At 39.7% G+C, this 16133-nt stretch overlaps 1 protein-coding gene across 15 annotated transcripts in view; it reads right to left on the bottom strand.

Moving 5' to 3' along the window:
* Positions 1–438: 438 nt before the first annotated feature.
* LOC133461237 (regulating synaptic membrane exocytosis protein 2-like) overlaps positions 439–16133 on the bottom strand; it is a 76709-nt gene continuing 61014 nt past the window's right edge. For 10 of the 15 annotated variants that reach the window (XM_061742058.1, XM_061742064.1, XM_061742065.1 and 7 more), the window contains 10 exons: positions 15603–15629; positions 15232–15254; positions 15044–15141; positions 14132–14266; positions 11581–11765; positions 7305–7440; positions 6825–6937; positions 5650–5751; positions 4145–4284; positions 439–1699 (listed from right to left, as the gene is read on the bottom strand). In XM_061742058.1, coding sequence (XP_061598042.1) covers positions 1514–1699; positions 4145–4284; positions 5650–5751; positions 6825–6937; positions 7305–7440; positions 11581–11765; positions 14132–14266; positions 15044–15141; positions 15232–15254; positions 15603–15629 — 1145 coding nt within the window. In that variant the 3' untranslated portion in view covers positions 439–1513. The remainder of the gene's footprint in view (positions 1700–4144; positions 4285–5649; positions 5752–6824; positions 6938–7304; positions 7441–11580; positions 11766–14131; positions 14267–15043; positions 15142–15231; positions 15255–15602; positions 15630–16133) is intronic. The other 5 variants (XM_061742060.1, XM_061742070.1, XM_061742071.1 and 2 more) reach the window with 3 other exon arrangements.

Here is a 16133-nt window from a genome sequence, read left to right as displayed (position 1 = left end):
CATTGCAAATTATTTTTGTGCCAAATTGTCCTGCTTGCAGTCTAAATCCATCACCCACTGACAGCATTTTCTTATAATGAAAAAAGGCAAAACCAAACTGCTGAGCAATTGAAATAAAAAATGATATCACTTCAAATCAACTTTCGATATAAAGTGTTATTTTCAATCAAATATATGATTTAAATTATTTGCTAATCATCACAATTTATATGTACGGTATATAGATTCCCATAGCTTTCCAACTTTCATTTTTTTTATAAGATTGTATCAAACAAACCAGCAGGGTGAAGCTTTATCGATTGTTATCGATAAAGCTTCACCTCAGTAATAACTCCAAAACCTTGCATGTCTAGTACCGTCGTCATCATGGCAGAAACAAACTTTTGTCAGTAACACCGTTCAAACCAGAGGTGGTAAAATAGAAAAACTGAGAATCTTTGAGAATCTTTTATTTTCCAGTTTTCAGGCGACATTCTCATGTTCTTGTGTTCTCATGTCCTCATGTTCTTTTTACAGCTGATGTTTCAGATCTTAAAATTCGATTCTTCTCATCGTTCCATGCAAACACATAAAGAAACAGACCTCCGTCTTCCTGCGTCTTCTTGGAACCTGACAGGTTGAAGGTGCGGTCGAACGGCGTTTTTGCTTCAGAAGGTTCCAAACTTGTTTTCAGCTTGAATGAAATGACAAATGTACTTAAAAGCCAAGGAAAATAACCTTCAGTGGTTCCTTTAGCAACTGATTTAGCATAAGAAACACTGGACCATCCTTTATGAAAGGAAATGAGATAATTCTGTCCCACTCGTCCTTGCAACCACAACATTCAAAAACAGTTTTTGATTATGTTAACAGCTGTAGAAACTGTGATTCATAAAAATGAATATGAGAACAGGAGGATGAGTGTGAGCAGCATAGGCGAGCAGCTTGTGACAACGCCTTTCACATTTTTTCTTTATTTAGTTTAACTACCAACCTCATAAGTAAGGTAAGTAATGTTCTATTTTACATCTTATACGCCTTTTCCTAAGTCTTTCAGAACGTCTGCTACCTTCATGAAGCTTTCCAATGAGGTCAAAGAGACTTAGGAAGAGACTATAGGAGGTAAGTTTCTGTTGTTTTGTTTAGTTTTTTTCACAATTCGACAGGACCCACAGTCTCCGTCCTGGACGCGCCGTTAACAGTCATTTAACTCCTGGGGAGCGGCTGTGATTGGCTGGGAGCTTTAGGTCAACCGGCCTCTCCCTTCTTTTCAAAGCATCCTTTGCTGCGTGGTCCCGTCCTCACTGGTCAAAGGATGGAGCCACCGTCCTCCTGGTGACATCATCATGGCACTGGTACGTCATCAACGTGACATCATCATGCAGCATGCAGCAGCACAGGAGGATCACTGGATCATTTTCTTCTTCTTCTTCTTCTTCTTCTTTTTTTTTTAAGCCACCCAGCAACGTAACGTCCCCTCCTGCTCGCTCCTGGCCCGTAACCGAGACACTGTAGTCAGTCACATGTTCTGATGCTACGATTTCCCCTCCGTCTCCTTGTTGGTGAGCGGGGCCAAGGCAGGGTCCACCAGCGAGGTGGCAGGAAACAGTTTAAACCAGCCAATCACCATGTTGGACAGGTCCAGGTCGTCCAGTAGGATCTGAGCGGCGCCCATGAAGGATTTATGGTCCATCCGTCCGTAGTCGCCCCAGACGATGATCTGTTGGGAGAAACAGGACACAAATCTGTAAGGATGACTTTCAAGCTCAGCTGATCAACTGTTCAGTACCACTCAAAACATGATTCATGTTTTAACCTGTTTCTCCAAGAAAAACATCAGTTTGGCCGATTCTGATGCACTTCCTTAACCCTGGTACTGTCTTTGGATAGAAATTACCTCATTCTCCTGTCCTTCTTACCTGCTCTCTCCTTCCTTCCTTCCTTCCTTCCTTCCTTCCTTCCTTCCTTCCTTCCTTCCTTCCTTCCTTCCTTCCTTCCTTCCTTCCTTCCTTCCTTCCTTCCTTCCTTCCTTCCTTCCTTCCTTCCTTCCTTCCTTCCTTCCTTCCTTCCTTCCTTCCTTCCTTCCTTCCTTCCTTCCTTCCTTCCTTCCTTCCTTCCTTCCTTCCTTCCTTCCTTCCTTCCTTCCTTCCTTCCTTCCTTCCTTCCTTCCTTCCTTCCTTCCTTCCTTCCTTCCTTCCTTCCTTCCTTCCTTCCTTCCTTCCTTCCTTCCTTCCTTCCTTCCTTCCTTCCTTCCTTCCTTCCTTCCTTCCTTCCTTCCTTCTTTTCTCCCCTTCCTTCCTTCTTTCCTCCCTTCTTTCATTCCTTCCTACTTTTCTCCATTCCTTCCTCCTTTTTCCCTTCCTTCCTTCCTTCTTTCCTCCCTTCTTTCATTCCTTGCTTCTTTTCTCCCTTTCTTCCTTCTTTCCTCCCTTCTTCCCTTCCTCCTTCCTTGACCCGAACACAGCACAAGGGTTAACTTGATCAGCACTGACAGATAGCAGAGGCTGCAGGTGTGTACTGTATCCTGTACTGATACTGTACTGATACTGTACTGTGTACTGTACTGATACTGTACTGATACTGTACTGTATCCTGTACTGATACTGTACTGATACTGTACTGTGTACTGTACTGATACTGTACTGATACTGTACTGTATCCTGTACTGTGTACTGTACTGATACTGTACTGATACTGTACTGTGTACTGTACTGTGTACTGATACTGTACTGTATCCTGTACTATGTACTGTACTGATACTGTACTGATACTGTACTGTGTACTGATACTGTACTGTATCCTGTACTGTGTACTGTACTGATACTGTACTGATACTGTACTGTATCCTGTACTGTGTACTGTACTGATACTGTACTGATACTGTACTGTGTACTGTACTGATACTGTACTGTATCCTGTACTGTGTACTGTACTGATACTGTACTGATACTGTACTGTGTACTGTACTGTGTACTGTACTGATACTGTACTGTATCCTGTACTGTGTACTGTACTGATACTGTACTGATACTGTACTGTGTACTGTACTGATACTGTACTGTGTACTGTACTGATACTGTACTGTATCCTGTACTGTATCCTGTACTGTGTACTGTACTGTATCCTGTACTGTGTACTGTACTGTGTACTGTACTGATACTGTACTGATACTGTACTGATACTGTACTGTGTACTGTACTGATACTGTACATCACCTGGTCCTGTGTTAGCTGCTGTTTTCAGAGCTGGGCTACACATTCATACCTTTTTTATTTGGAAATGTAAGACTTTTGTTAACCTTCCACCGGGCATTCATACTCTTGTGAATTCAACTTATCAAAAACTTATATGCAGACCCCGTTTCAGTTTGTTAACCCAAATGTTGTGGTTTAATATTGATGAACAAAAATGCTAACATTTGTAACAATGATAAGATCATGATTTGTAGCTGTCCCTGAGGCTGTATTAGGATAAACTCCCATATAACAATGAAGCATGTGCAAATGCTCAGTTGGGCATGGATTGTGTGAAATATCTTTTGTTTTTTTGTATAGAAATTACATTAATTTTGATTATAAGGAAAAAGAGTTTAGGGGGTAGGATTTAATATGTTTTTACTTCTTCCTACTCCTTTTCGAGCATGTTAATTATGATGGATGCATGTTTTTATTTATATTTTATCTTTGTTTTCTTATTTACATTTATTTATTATTATTGTTTGGTTTTGTTTTCACTACTGTTTCATTTTCAAACTAAAATTTCAATTCAATTCAAATGCGTTTATGGTGGTGGATGGAAATATTGTCTGACACACAGCGGAAATGCTAAAACAGCCAAAACGTTTGGAACAAAACATAGACAAGTATGTTTAAGCTGTCGTTCTTTTTTGTTTTTACCTTAAAAGGTTGTCTTTTTTTTTGTATTTCCTATTCTAAACTCAAAATGATAGACACTTTTGGTGCTGATACTGAGAGTGATTTGGATAAGAACTGGACACGGATCAGCAGCGGCGATGGAGAGATGGAGTTCTAGTTTGCTGTTTATGATCCGATTGGTTCCATGTCCACTTCTTATATATGTTTGGACTTTTATTATCCAACGTGTGACATCGTATGTTTGTCAGCTCTGTGTGTGTGTGTGTGTTTGAGCAAATACACGTCTGTACCTGCAGGACTTTTCCTTCGGGATTTTCTTCAAACTGCAGCTGTTGTTGATAAAGAGGGTCCAGGGTTTTTCTTGCTAGACGGGTTCTTCTCTTGAGCACACACTTCCCGTTATCCATGAGATACACCTTCACATATGGAGCTGCAACAAACCCGCACGCACACCTTAGATACAGCGATTATAACTGTCGTCAATAACTGGATTCTTTTAACACATGCTGAATTTATACATACAGGACTGTCTCAAAAAATTACAATATTGTGATTTTCTGTAATGCAATTACAAAAACAAAAATGTCATACATTCTGGATTCATTACAAATCAACTGAAATATTGCAAGCCTTTTATTATTTTAATATTGCTGATCATGGCTTACAGCTTAAGAAAACTCAAATATCCTATCTCAAAAAAATAGAATATTCTGGGAATCTTAATCTTAAACTGTAAGCCATAATCAGCAATATTAAAATAATAAAAGGCTTGCAATATTTCAGTTGATTTGTAATGAATCCAGAATGTATGACATTTTTGTTTTTTTAATTGCATTACAGAAAATAAAGAACTTTATCACAATATTCTAATTTTCTGAGACAGTCCTGTATATGACATATGACATCATGGTCCGTATCAATGATGTTGTTACTTACAGTCCACACTGAGAACACCTATAAAACACTGATTGCTGTCATTTAAATTTACATTAAAATGTAATTTGCTTAATAAATTAATTTAATTTGACAATTGTTATTTTTGAAGTTGCATATCATCCTCATCCTCATCATCATCATCATCCTCATCCTCATCCTCATCATCATCATCCTCATCATCTGTAGTACTTTTTATTCACGTCAAGTTTACTTCTGCAGCATATTTAAAAGTTAAGAGATGCAGATGAAAAAGGCTATGGTAGTTTTAATCACTGAGCTAATCTGTTGAAACAAAATTAAAAACAGAGTCAAAAATGACACTGATATTTCCCGTAAATTGCTTATAGTACACAGATAATGGGCCAGTCACAGTGTCATGACCATTTAAAATGTCAGGCTGATCAAAAACAATAACTTGTGACTTATTCTAGTTCAAATTGAGGAAGTTTATCTCCAGCCATGAGTGTACTTCCTTAAGACAGTAAGACTCATTACTCCGTCTGTATGCGCAGATACGTTTGCAAAACATCAGCAAAACAGTGAAAAGCAATGTCATCTTTTTAAAAAAATAGAGCCCAAAGGATCAACATCTGTTTGTATCTCACATTTAGTATATCAGACCAAAGCTGTATTTCCTTTGACAGATTTTGATCAGCAAAGTGGAACCCTTGCAAGATTTGTTATTTACAACATTTAATATGGTTATTTATAGTATTCTTAGTGATTTCTGAAGTGTTTTGTGTGTATTCACTTGCATGTCACACAGTGTCTAAGCTTTTTGGAAACAGTGTTTCAAGAGTGTTTCAGCAGTATTTCATAGTACAATGATAATAGTTTAGCGCAGTAATGCTTTTTTCACCTGGAGTATTCTTGTTGCCCTGTTTACCCACAAGCCCCCGGGCTCGGATCACCTCCACGTCCAGACGTTCCTTCCTGTACACCATCCCAATCTGGATGTCACCTGATCAATGGAGAGCCAATCAGAGCAGCTCATGTGACGTGAAATCAAAGGTAAACGTCAGATGTTTTAATGTGTTTTTAACTAACAGGGTCACTTTGGTTCTTTTTGCTAAATTTTTTCTTCCCACTACATCATCACCTCCTACTTTTCTAAGATAGAGTCAAATTCAGTTTCCAATCAGAACCAGAGTTGAGAATTAATGAAACCAAATTACCCAGAAAATCTATTAATGCAGATACTATTTAGTCAGTGCACGCAGTACTCGAGTTGTAAAAAGAAAACCAGGGGGGATGGTGGATTTTATCATATGTGGACTGATAATTTGTGTTGATTACAAATAATATAATATATTACAAATAATAGCAGTGACTAAAACACCTGCAGAAATACTGCAGGAATGACATAGCAGCAGTTAAATGCAGCCTTCTGTAAGCTTTAAATATCCACTGGGCTTACATCAAATACATCAAAACACAAAAACTCTAAATCTTAACAAGAATATTTGTCTTATTTATAGTTAAAATGTCTAATTTTAGTAAAAAAAATTAAAAAAGAAAAGTAAAAAATCTCATTACACTTAAAACAAGACTCATCACTGGAAAAAACAACAATTTTCACCTGTTTCAAGTAGATTTTCACTTGAAATAAGTAGAAAAATCTGCCAGTGGAACAAGATTTTTTTGCTTGTAATAAGAAGATAAATCTTGTCCCACTGGCAGATTTTTCTACTTATTTCAAGTGAAAATTTACTTGAAACAGGTGAAAATTGTCAAATAAGTTATTTTTCTGGTGATGACTCTAAATGTTGAAATAGCAGTAAAACCACATTCATTGATGAAATGACATAAGGGATTGAAAGGGGGGATGGCAGTTTTACAGGGGGGGGATGATTTGGATCCCCCCTCATCCCCCCTCAACTCCAGTACTGAGTGCACGTGCTGTAGCATTATATTAATAGTCAGTTTTATATATATGCAAGTACATTTAAGGATGATGGAAAAATGGTAGCATTATTGTATACTATTTAAAATGTATTGAGAAACGCAGATGAATGCTTTTATAGACAATGGTACCCATGGGGGGCGTGGCCAGAGTCTGCCGTCCAGCCAGCTGGGCGGGGCCTAATCCCTCCAGGAAACCAGTGAACTGTTTGTCTGAGGCCAATTTCACTCCAGGAAATATGAGGCTGGGGAGAAATAGAGAGGGAACACTTAAAAAAAGACAACATTGCAAAGAAAATATCAGCTGCAGCTTTCAAACTGAAGACCAAAAACCAGGATGTAAACAAGATAAGAGATGAGAAAAAAGCAGTAGAAGGAGTGATAAAAAACCGAGGGTGAAACTTAAAATAAAAGAGTGACCAAAAACAGAAAGTTACATATAAAAACGATGAGACAAATTAATAATGATTATTTTGATTAATGCTTGAGTTAAAAGAAAAATGGTGGATTAAATATGATTAAATGCAGATTGAGAGAAGTCTAAAGACAGCTAACAGAAATGATTCCCAGACTGAGAAGAGGAGTGCAGGTGTAAACAGAAATGATGCCTACGCTCCAGGTTTGGGGTCTTCAGCGTCCGGATCACGGCTCGGTTGTCGGGTGAAACGTGACTTAAACTCCACGGCCAATCCGGTTTCTACACTCCTTTGGACAGGAAGTCTTATTGCTTTCTTTTTCTTCTCCTCTTCTGTTTGGATGAAAAGAAAGGGGAATGAGAATACGTGAGAATGTAGTTTTAATTGATCCACAATTATTGTCCGCAGTGATTTCAAACTGCCTCCAGGGGGCGATAGAGAACTTCCAGACAGTCTGCAGGTAATCACTGGGCTGCTTTATAATTATATGCTTTATTACTCCTGAACTGAACCAGCATCTCTGGGGTTACATTCACTAATATTCAGTCACATGTGACTGAAACAACCATGTGTAGAAGATGTTTATGTTTTGCGGTGGTTTTAAATTTCATTTTGTTTTCATTCACTTAATAAGATGCTATTGAAAACCAGTCTTATTCATTCAAATATGAAAAACAGCTTTAAATAATAATAGAAGTCTGAAGTCAGAGGATAAGATATAAGATGATGTCATTACTGTGAAAAGTGATTACAGTTATTACATGAAAACAAAGATTATAATGCTTAATTATAAATCAATATTAACCCTGGTACTGTCTTTGGGTCAAAATGACTTCATTCTCCTGTTCCTTCTTTCCTCCTTCCTTCTCCCTTCCTCTTTTCTCCCTTCCTTCCTTCTTTCCTCCTGCTCTCTCCTTCCTTCTCCCTTCCTCTTTTCTCCCTTCCTTCTTTCTTTCCTCCCTCCCTTCCTTCTTTTCTCCCCTTGTACATTCTTTCCTTGTTTTTTCCTTTCCTTCCTTCATTCTTTTTTCCCTTCCTTCCTTCCTTCCTTCCTTCCTTCCTTCCTTCCTTCCTTCCTTCCTTCCTTCCTTCCTTCCTTCCTTCCTTCCTTCCTTCCTTCTCTTTTCCCTTCTCGCTTCCTTCTTTGCTCCCTTCCTTCCTTCTTTTTTCTCTTCCTTCCTTCCTTCCTTCCTTCCTTCCTTCTTTCCTTCCTTGTTTTTTCCTTTCCTTCCTTCATTCTTTTTTCCCTTCCTTCCTTCCTTCCTTCCTTCCTTCCTTCCTTCCTTCCTTCCTTCCTTCCTTCCTTCCTTCCTTCCTTCCTTCCCTTTTCCCTTCTTCCTTCCTTCTTTGCTCCCTTCCTTCCTTCCTCCTTTCTTTCCTTCCTTCTTTTCTCCCTTCCTTCATTCTTTCCTTCTTCCCATCTTTCCTTCCTTCCTTCTTTCCTCCATTCTTTCCTTCCTTCCTTCCTTCCTTCCTTCCTTCCTTCCTTCCTTCCTTCCTTCCTTCCTTCCTTCTCTTTTCCCTTCTTCCTTCCTTCTCTTTTCCCTTCTTCCTTCCTTCTTTGCTCCCTTCCTTCCTTCTTTTTTCTCTTCCTTCCTTCCTTCCTTCCTTCCTTCCTCCCTTCCTTGTTTTTTCCTTTCCTTCCTTCATTCTTTTTTTCCTTCCTTCCTTCCTTCCTTCCTTCCTTCCTTCCTTCCTTCCTTCCTTCCTTCCTTCCTTCCTTCCTTCCTTCCTTCTTTCCTTCCTTCCTCCCTTCTTTCCTTCCTTGTTTTTTCCTTCCCTTCCTTCATTCTTTTTTCCCTTCCTTCCTTCATTCTTTTTTCCCTTCCTTCCTTCCTTCCTTCCTTCCTTCCTTCCTTCCTTCCTTCCTTCCTTCCTTCCCTTTTCCCTTCTTCCTTCCTTCTTTGCTCCCTTCCTTCCTTCTTTTTTCTCTTCCTTCCTTCCTTCCTTCCTTCCTTCCTTCTTTCCATCCTTGTTTTTTCCTTTCCTTCCTTCATTCTTTTTTCCCTTCCTTCCTTCCTTCCTTCCTTCCTTCCTTCCTTCCTTCCTTCCTTCCTTCCTTCCCTTTTCCCTTCTTCCTTCCTTCTTTGCTCCCTTCCTTCCTTCCTCCTTTCTTTCCTTCCTTCTTTTCTCCCTTCCTTCATTCTTTCCTTCTTCCCATCTTTCCTTCCTTCCTTCTTTCCTCAATTCTTTCCTTCCTTCCTTCCTTCCTTCCTTCCTTCCTTCCTTCCTTCCTTCCTTCCTTCCTTCCTTCCTTCTCTTTTCCCTTCTTCCTTCCTTCTCTTTTCCCTTCTTCCTTCTTTGCTCCCTTCCTTCCTTCTTTTTTCTCTTCCTTCCTTCCTTCCTTCCTTCCTCCCTTCCTTGTTTTTTCCTTTCCTTCCTTCATTCTTTTTTCCCTTCCTTCCTTCCTTCCTTCCTTCCTTCCTTCCTTCCTTCCTTCCTTCCTTCCTTCCTTCCTTCCTTCTTTCCTTCCTTCCTTCCTCCCTTCTTTCCTTCCTTGTTTTTTCCTTTCCTTCCTTCCTTCATTCTTTTTTCCCTTCCTTCCTTCCTTCATTCTTTTTCCCTTCCTTCCTTCCTTCATTCTTTTTTCCCTTCCTTCCTTCCTTCATTCTTTTTTCCCTTCCTTCCTTCCTTCCTTCCTTCCTTCCTTCCTTCCTTCCTTCCTTCCTTCCTTCCTTCCTTCCTTCCTTGCTCCCTTCCTTCCTTCTTTTTTCTCTTCCTTCCTTCCTTCCTTCCTTCCTTCCCTTTTCCCTTCTTCCTTCCTTCCCTTTTCCCTTCTTCCTTCCTTCCCTTTTCCCTTCTTCCTTCCTTCCCTTTTCCCTTCCTTCCTTCCTTCTTTGCTCCCTTCCTTCCTTCCTTCCTTCCTTCCTTCCTTCCTTCCTTCCTTCCTTCCTTCCTTCCTTCCTTCCTTCCTTCCTTCCTTCCTTCCTTCCTTCCTTCCTTCCTTCCTTCCTTCCTTCCTTCCTTCCTTCCTTCCTTCCTCCCTTCTTTCCTTCCTTGTTTTTTCCTTTCCTTCCTTCCTTCATTCTTTTTTCCCTTCCTTCCTTCCTTCATTCTTTTTTCCCTTCCTTCCTTCCTTCATTCTTTTTTCCCTTCCTTCCTTCCTTCATTCTTTTTTCCCTTCCTTCCTTCCTTCCTTCCTTCCTTCCTTCCTTCCTTCCTTCCTTCCTTCCTTCATTCTCTTTTCCCTTCTTCCTTCCTTCTTTGCTCCCTTCCTTCCCTTTTCCCTTCTTCCTTCCTTCCCTTTTCCCTTCTTCCTTCCCTCCCTCCCTCCCTCCCTCCCTCCCTCCCTCCCTCCCTTCCTTCCTTCCTTCCTTCCTTCCTTCCTTCCTTCCTTCCTTCCTTCCTTCCTTCCTTCCTTCCTTCCTTCCTTCCTTCCTTCCTTCCTTCCTTCCTTCCTTCCTTCCTTCCTTCCTTCCTTCCTTGCTCCCTTCCTTCCTTCTTTTTTCTCTTCCTTCCTTCCTTCCTTCCTTCCTTCCCTTTTCCCTTCTTCCTTCCTTCCCTTTTCCCTTCTTCCTTCCTTCCCTTTTCCCTTCTTCCTTCCTTCCCTTTTCCCTTCCTTCCTTCCTTCTTTGCTCCCTTCCTTCCTTCCTTCCTTCCTTCCTTCCTTCCTTCCTTCCTTCCTTCCTTCCTTCCTTCCTTCCTTCCTTCCTTCCTTCCTTCCTTCCTTCCTTCCTTCCTTCCTTCCTTCCTTCCTTCCTTCCTTCCTTCTTTCCTTCCTTCCTCCCTTCTTTCCTTCCTTGTTTTTTCCTTTCCTTCCTTCCTTCATTCTTTTTTCCCTTCCTTCCTTCCTTCATTCTTTTTTCCCTTCCTTCCTTCCTTCATTCTTTTTTCCCTTCCTTCCTTCCTTCATTCTTTTTTCCCTTCCTTCCTTCCTTCCTTCCTTCCTTCCTTCCTTCCTTCCTTCCTTCCTTCCTTCATTCTCTTTTCCCTTCTTCCTTCCTTCTTTGCTCCCTTCCTTCCCTTTTCCCTTCTTCCTTCCTTCCCTTTTCCCTTCTTCCTTCCCTCCCTCCCTCCCTCCCTCCCTCCCTCCCTCCCTCCCTCCCTCCCTTCCTTCCTTCCTTCCTTCCTTCCTTCCTTCCTTCCTTCCTTCCTTCCTTCCTTCCTTCCTTCCTTCCTTCCTTCCTTCCTTCCTTCCTTCCTTCCTTCCTTCCTTCCTTCCTTCCTTCCTTCCTTCCTTCCTTCCTTCCTTCCTTCCTTCCTTCCTTCCTTCCTTCCTTCCTTCCTTCCTTCCTTCCTTCCTTCCTTCCTTCCTTCCTTCCTTCCTTCCTTCCTTCCTTCCTTCCTTCCTTCCTTCCTTCCTTCCTTCCTCCCTCCCTCCCTCCCTCCCTCCTCCCCTGACCCGTAGACAGCCCCAGGGTTACAGTAACAGAGGGTCAAAGGTGCTCCCTGTGGTACCTGGTGTTAACTAAGGGCTCAGGGTGGATGTTACAGGTTTGTTGGAGACATGTATGGGTGACAGCAGGACTGACCCTCTGGGTTGAGCTGAGAGGCACTCTGACTCTTCTTGCCCAGTCCAACCATTCCCATCATTCTGGCTCCAAAGCTTGAACGCCGCTTCTTGTCGTCGTCATCGTCGTCATTTCTCCCCAAGGAACAAATCTCTCCCCCGACACTGGAGGACTTTGTGATGGGCGCTCCGGGCGTTGGTGCTGGCCTGGTGGAGAGAAACCAACATCCAGTCGTCAGATCCAGAAGCAGAAGAGCAAACATATATCTATATATCTAACCTGAGCTGATCTGTCAATCACCAGAGGGATGAACATAGAAATGTATTTTTCCTAAAGTAGAGGTAGTGGAATCCCAGGGGGTCATTTCAACATGCCCAGGCATCGTTACATTACTACAGGACTGTCTCAGAAAATTAGAATATTGTGATAAAGTCCTTTATTTTCTGTAATGCAAAAATGTCATACATTCTGGATTCATTACAAATCAACTGAAATATTGCAAGCCTTTTATTATTTTAATATTGCTGATCATGGCTTACAGCTTAAGAAAACTCAAATATCCTATCTCAAAAAATTAGAATATTCTGGGAATCTTAATCTTAAACTGTAAACCATGATCAGCAATATTAAAATAATAAAAGGCTTGCAATATTTCAGTTGATTTGTAATGAATCCAGAATGTATGACATTTTTCTTTTTTTAATTGCATTACAGAAAATAAAGAACTTTATCACAATATTCTAATTTTCTGAGACAGTCCTGTAATAGTTTTGGCTGTCGACAACCTGATAACTCACACTAGGTTTTGTGACCAATTACAATAATGAAACTGGATTTACAGATTTCTGCAATCTATAATCCTACATGACAAGGAGGAGCGCAAGCAAGAACGAAACTACAAAAGGAATTCAACTATGTAAATGTTTTAGTCAATAGGTTTATCAATGTAATTCACACAATGTCCTGCAAATAAAGAGCGTTCTAGAGGAGTGTGAAGTCAGGAGATTATTGTTCTTGTCTAGCTTCTTTTTTCTCACGTGATGCAGGTTTTAGACAAAAAAATTATTTTTAAACATTTTTTAAGGACATAAGTGAATACACATGAATATACAGAGAGACATAGTTTGACAAACATGACTTGGCAAATACGATACGCAAAACACTCACATGCTTCTATATGCTGTAAAAACGTGAGGAAATATTCCATAGTTCAGGGATTTGAGTAAAGAAAAATAATTAATTCAGTTCCAGATCTTTAAAATTCAAGAATAATAACATTTAGCGTAACTAGTTACTTTTGAGACTACAAAAGTAATACCATTAGTTGATTTCTCTCTAATGAAGATGATTTTCAATGATGAAAGAAAAGACTTGTTTTCAGTGCATAAATCTTTTTCAGCTTCTCTGGGAACTGATTGGCAGGCTCTTGAAGGTTTAACCTGCATTTTTCTCAAACTTAAGTCCAGAATAAGTTAGCTTCCCAGTAAAACTTCCCATGGTGATGCACTTGGTCAGACATGCAGCATAAGTAAAACTTAAAACCCAGACTTGAGCCTGAAGTTGTCAAATCCTGCTTTAATGAACGTTCCTGACATTATTGTACATAGAAACACCTGACGGTGTTATGTTGAAACAATTGTCTCAGTCGGAGGGGCTAAAACAAATACTTCTTGAAACCAGGGCCTGAAGGGAAGAGGACCAAAACTTCTCCATCAACTGGGGGGTATAAGCAGTACTGGAGTTGAGGGGGATGAGGGGGGACGGCATCCCCCCCTGAAATAAAAACGGTCCAAATCATCCCCCCTGTAAAACTGCCATCCCTCCTTTCCATCCCTTATGTCATTTCATCAATGAATGTGGTTTTACTGCTATTTCAACATTTAGAGTCATCACCAGAAAAATAACACCAGAAAAATAACTTATTTGACAATTTTCACCTGTTTCAAGTAAATTTTCACTTGAAATAAGTAGGAAAATCTGCCAGTGAGACAAGATTTATCTTCTTATTACAAGCAAAAAAATCTTGATCCACTGGCAGATTTTTCTACTTATTTCAAGTGAAAATCTACTTGAAACAGGTGAAAATTGTTGTTTTTTCCAGTGATGAGATGTTTTTACTAAAATGAGACATTTTAACTAGAAATAAGACAAATATTCTTGTTAAGATTTAGAGTTTTTGCAGTGATCCATGTTACTTATCCTGTGAAGGACAGAGTCATATTGATAAGTTCAGAAAAGTGTTTTTTATTGTTGTGTTTTGATGTATTTGATGTAAGCACAGTGGATATTTAAAGCTTACAGAAGGCTGCATTTAACTGCTGCTATGTCATTCCTGCAGTATTTCTGCAGCTGTTTTGGTCACTGCTATTATTTGTAATATATTATATTATTTGTAATCAGCACAAATTATCTGTTATATGATAAAATCCCCCATCCCCCCTGATTGTTTTTTACAACTCGAGTACTGGGTATAAGCACATTACAACAGCACACCGAGGAGCTGGGCGGCATCTCTGCTCCCGCTAGAAAGACGGGCCTGATCCCAGTCGTGTTTCATTGATTGGTATCTTACTTTGAAGGCTCCTCTCCCTTTCCTTCCTCAACTGATTCGCTCTTTTGCAGTACGGCTTCACCCTTTGCAGCCCCCGCTGCTTCCTCTGTTCCTGCCTCCAAGTCCAGTGACGGACCATCCACAGACTCCACCGTACTGTCAGCCAAGCAGAGGAAAGACAAGCAACATGCAGACAGACACATGCAGAATGATGATTAAAGACCAAACAACACCACACCACCATGCTCACGTTGAGTGCAAACACCAAAGGCATGCTAGAATAAAGTAGACTGGAAACTGAATAGAAAAATCACAACATGTAAAACTGCACGAGCACATGACAAGATTAAGGGACAAAAGAAATTCAACCATACACAACCACTCTGGGCATTTGTGAACTAAGAAATATTTGGAACAGGCAAAATTACAAAACAGGCAGAATAACATGAAGCAAAGTCTGAAAGTAGATCTCTACAGGACTGTCTCAGAAAATTAGAATATTGTGATTTTCTGTAATGCAATTACAAAAAAAAAATGTCATACATTCTGGATTCATTTCAAATCAACTGAAATATTGCAAGCCTTTTATTATTTTAATATTGCTGATCATGGCTTACAGCTTAAGAAAACTCAAATATCCTATCTCAAAAAATTTGAATATTCTGGGAATCTTAATCTTAAACTGTAAACCATAATCAGCAATATTAAAATAATAAAAGGCTTGCAATATTTCAGTTGATTTGTAATGAATCCAGAATGTATGACATTTTAGTTTTTTTTTTTAAATTGCATTACAGAAAATAAAGAACTTTATCACAATATTCAAATTTTCTGAGACAGTCCTGTATTTTCTACTTCAGTCTGTTCTGTTCTCATTTTCCGACTACTGGTCAGTAACTCGGCGCTTATCTGTCAATTAGCTTGTGTTCTCACCTCATTTTGCGGATGGATCGGGTGTCAGAGGCGTTGGACATGGCTGAAACGTCGCTGACGTCACTGTCGGATGATTTAAAGGACAGGCTGTCCCTCAGCTACAGACAGGGACAGTTAAACAGGTAAGACGGTCTGTGACATCGACTACAACGCATGTAGAGTGTTGTAATGTGGCTGACTGTGTTTACCTTAGTGGGATCCTTCATCACACCTGCAAACACACAATAGGACTGTTAGTTCATTAACACTCAACTATGACAAACATTTCGCAGCATAGAGAATAGTTGAAGTTTGAAGTTTCCGTGAGTATTCATCCTAAAACTTGGACAACTCAACAGTGTTGCCGTTGAAATGACACATTCCCATAAACTGAATCACACATGTTTTGTTCTTTCTTTTTGAACGAGCACAATAAGCTTTAGCTTGACATCTGCTGATCCAGGAAGAAAAACTAAAAGATGTACAGTGGAGATAATCGGACATAAACTGAAACTGAACGATAAGATTAGATTCATAGCAACTCAGAGAAAATCCAAAAGGACAAAGAAACTGTCTGTACCTTCTTTGGCTGCTTGTAACACATCCCCTTCAAGTGACAATGATGGATGAGAAAACAAAAATAAAATAAAAAAACGTAGTTAATGGCACAGACAGACATTAACCAATGGATGGAATGTGAATGTGGATAATCTACAGCTAGAACATACTAGTGAATATAAATGTCCCAAAGCTAAACTCAGCACGCTTCACAGCCACACATACTTCTATGAATTAAGTCAGATAATAGAACTCCTTTGATCTTATTCTAAATTTATTTTGTCTTTCATTGTAATCAAGGTTAATAACAGCCTTAAAAAAAAAAAAAACTGAGAAAATGTATTATTGAACACTTCCTCTATAAATGATCTAAACCATAATATGCTATTGATGTAGCTCTCGTTCCACGTCTAAGCTAGCTCCTTCTCTCATAAAAAGTTTGCATATGATTTCATTTTTTCATCTTTAATAATAAACAATGAATGTGTTCCAACTATAGGAGGCCTCAGCCTCCCCGGGAAAGTCTACTCCAGGGTACTGGAGAGGAGATTAC

The sequence above is a fragment of the Cololabis saira genome, chromosome 15 (assembly GCF_033807715.1).
Source record: "Cololabis saira isolate AMF1-May2022 chromosome 15, fColSai1.1, whole genome shotgun sequence".
NCBI lineage: Eukaryota > Metazoa > Chordata > Actinopteri > Beloniformes > Belonidae > Cololabis > Cololabis saira.
The sequence above is the reverse complement of the archived record's forward strand: the minus strand, read 5'-3'. Positions and strand labels throughout refer to the sequence as shown.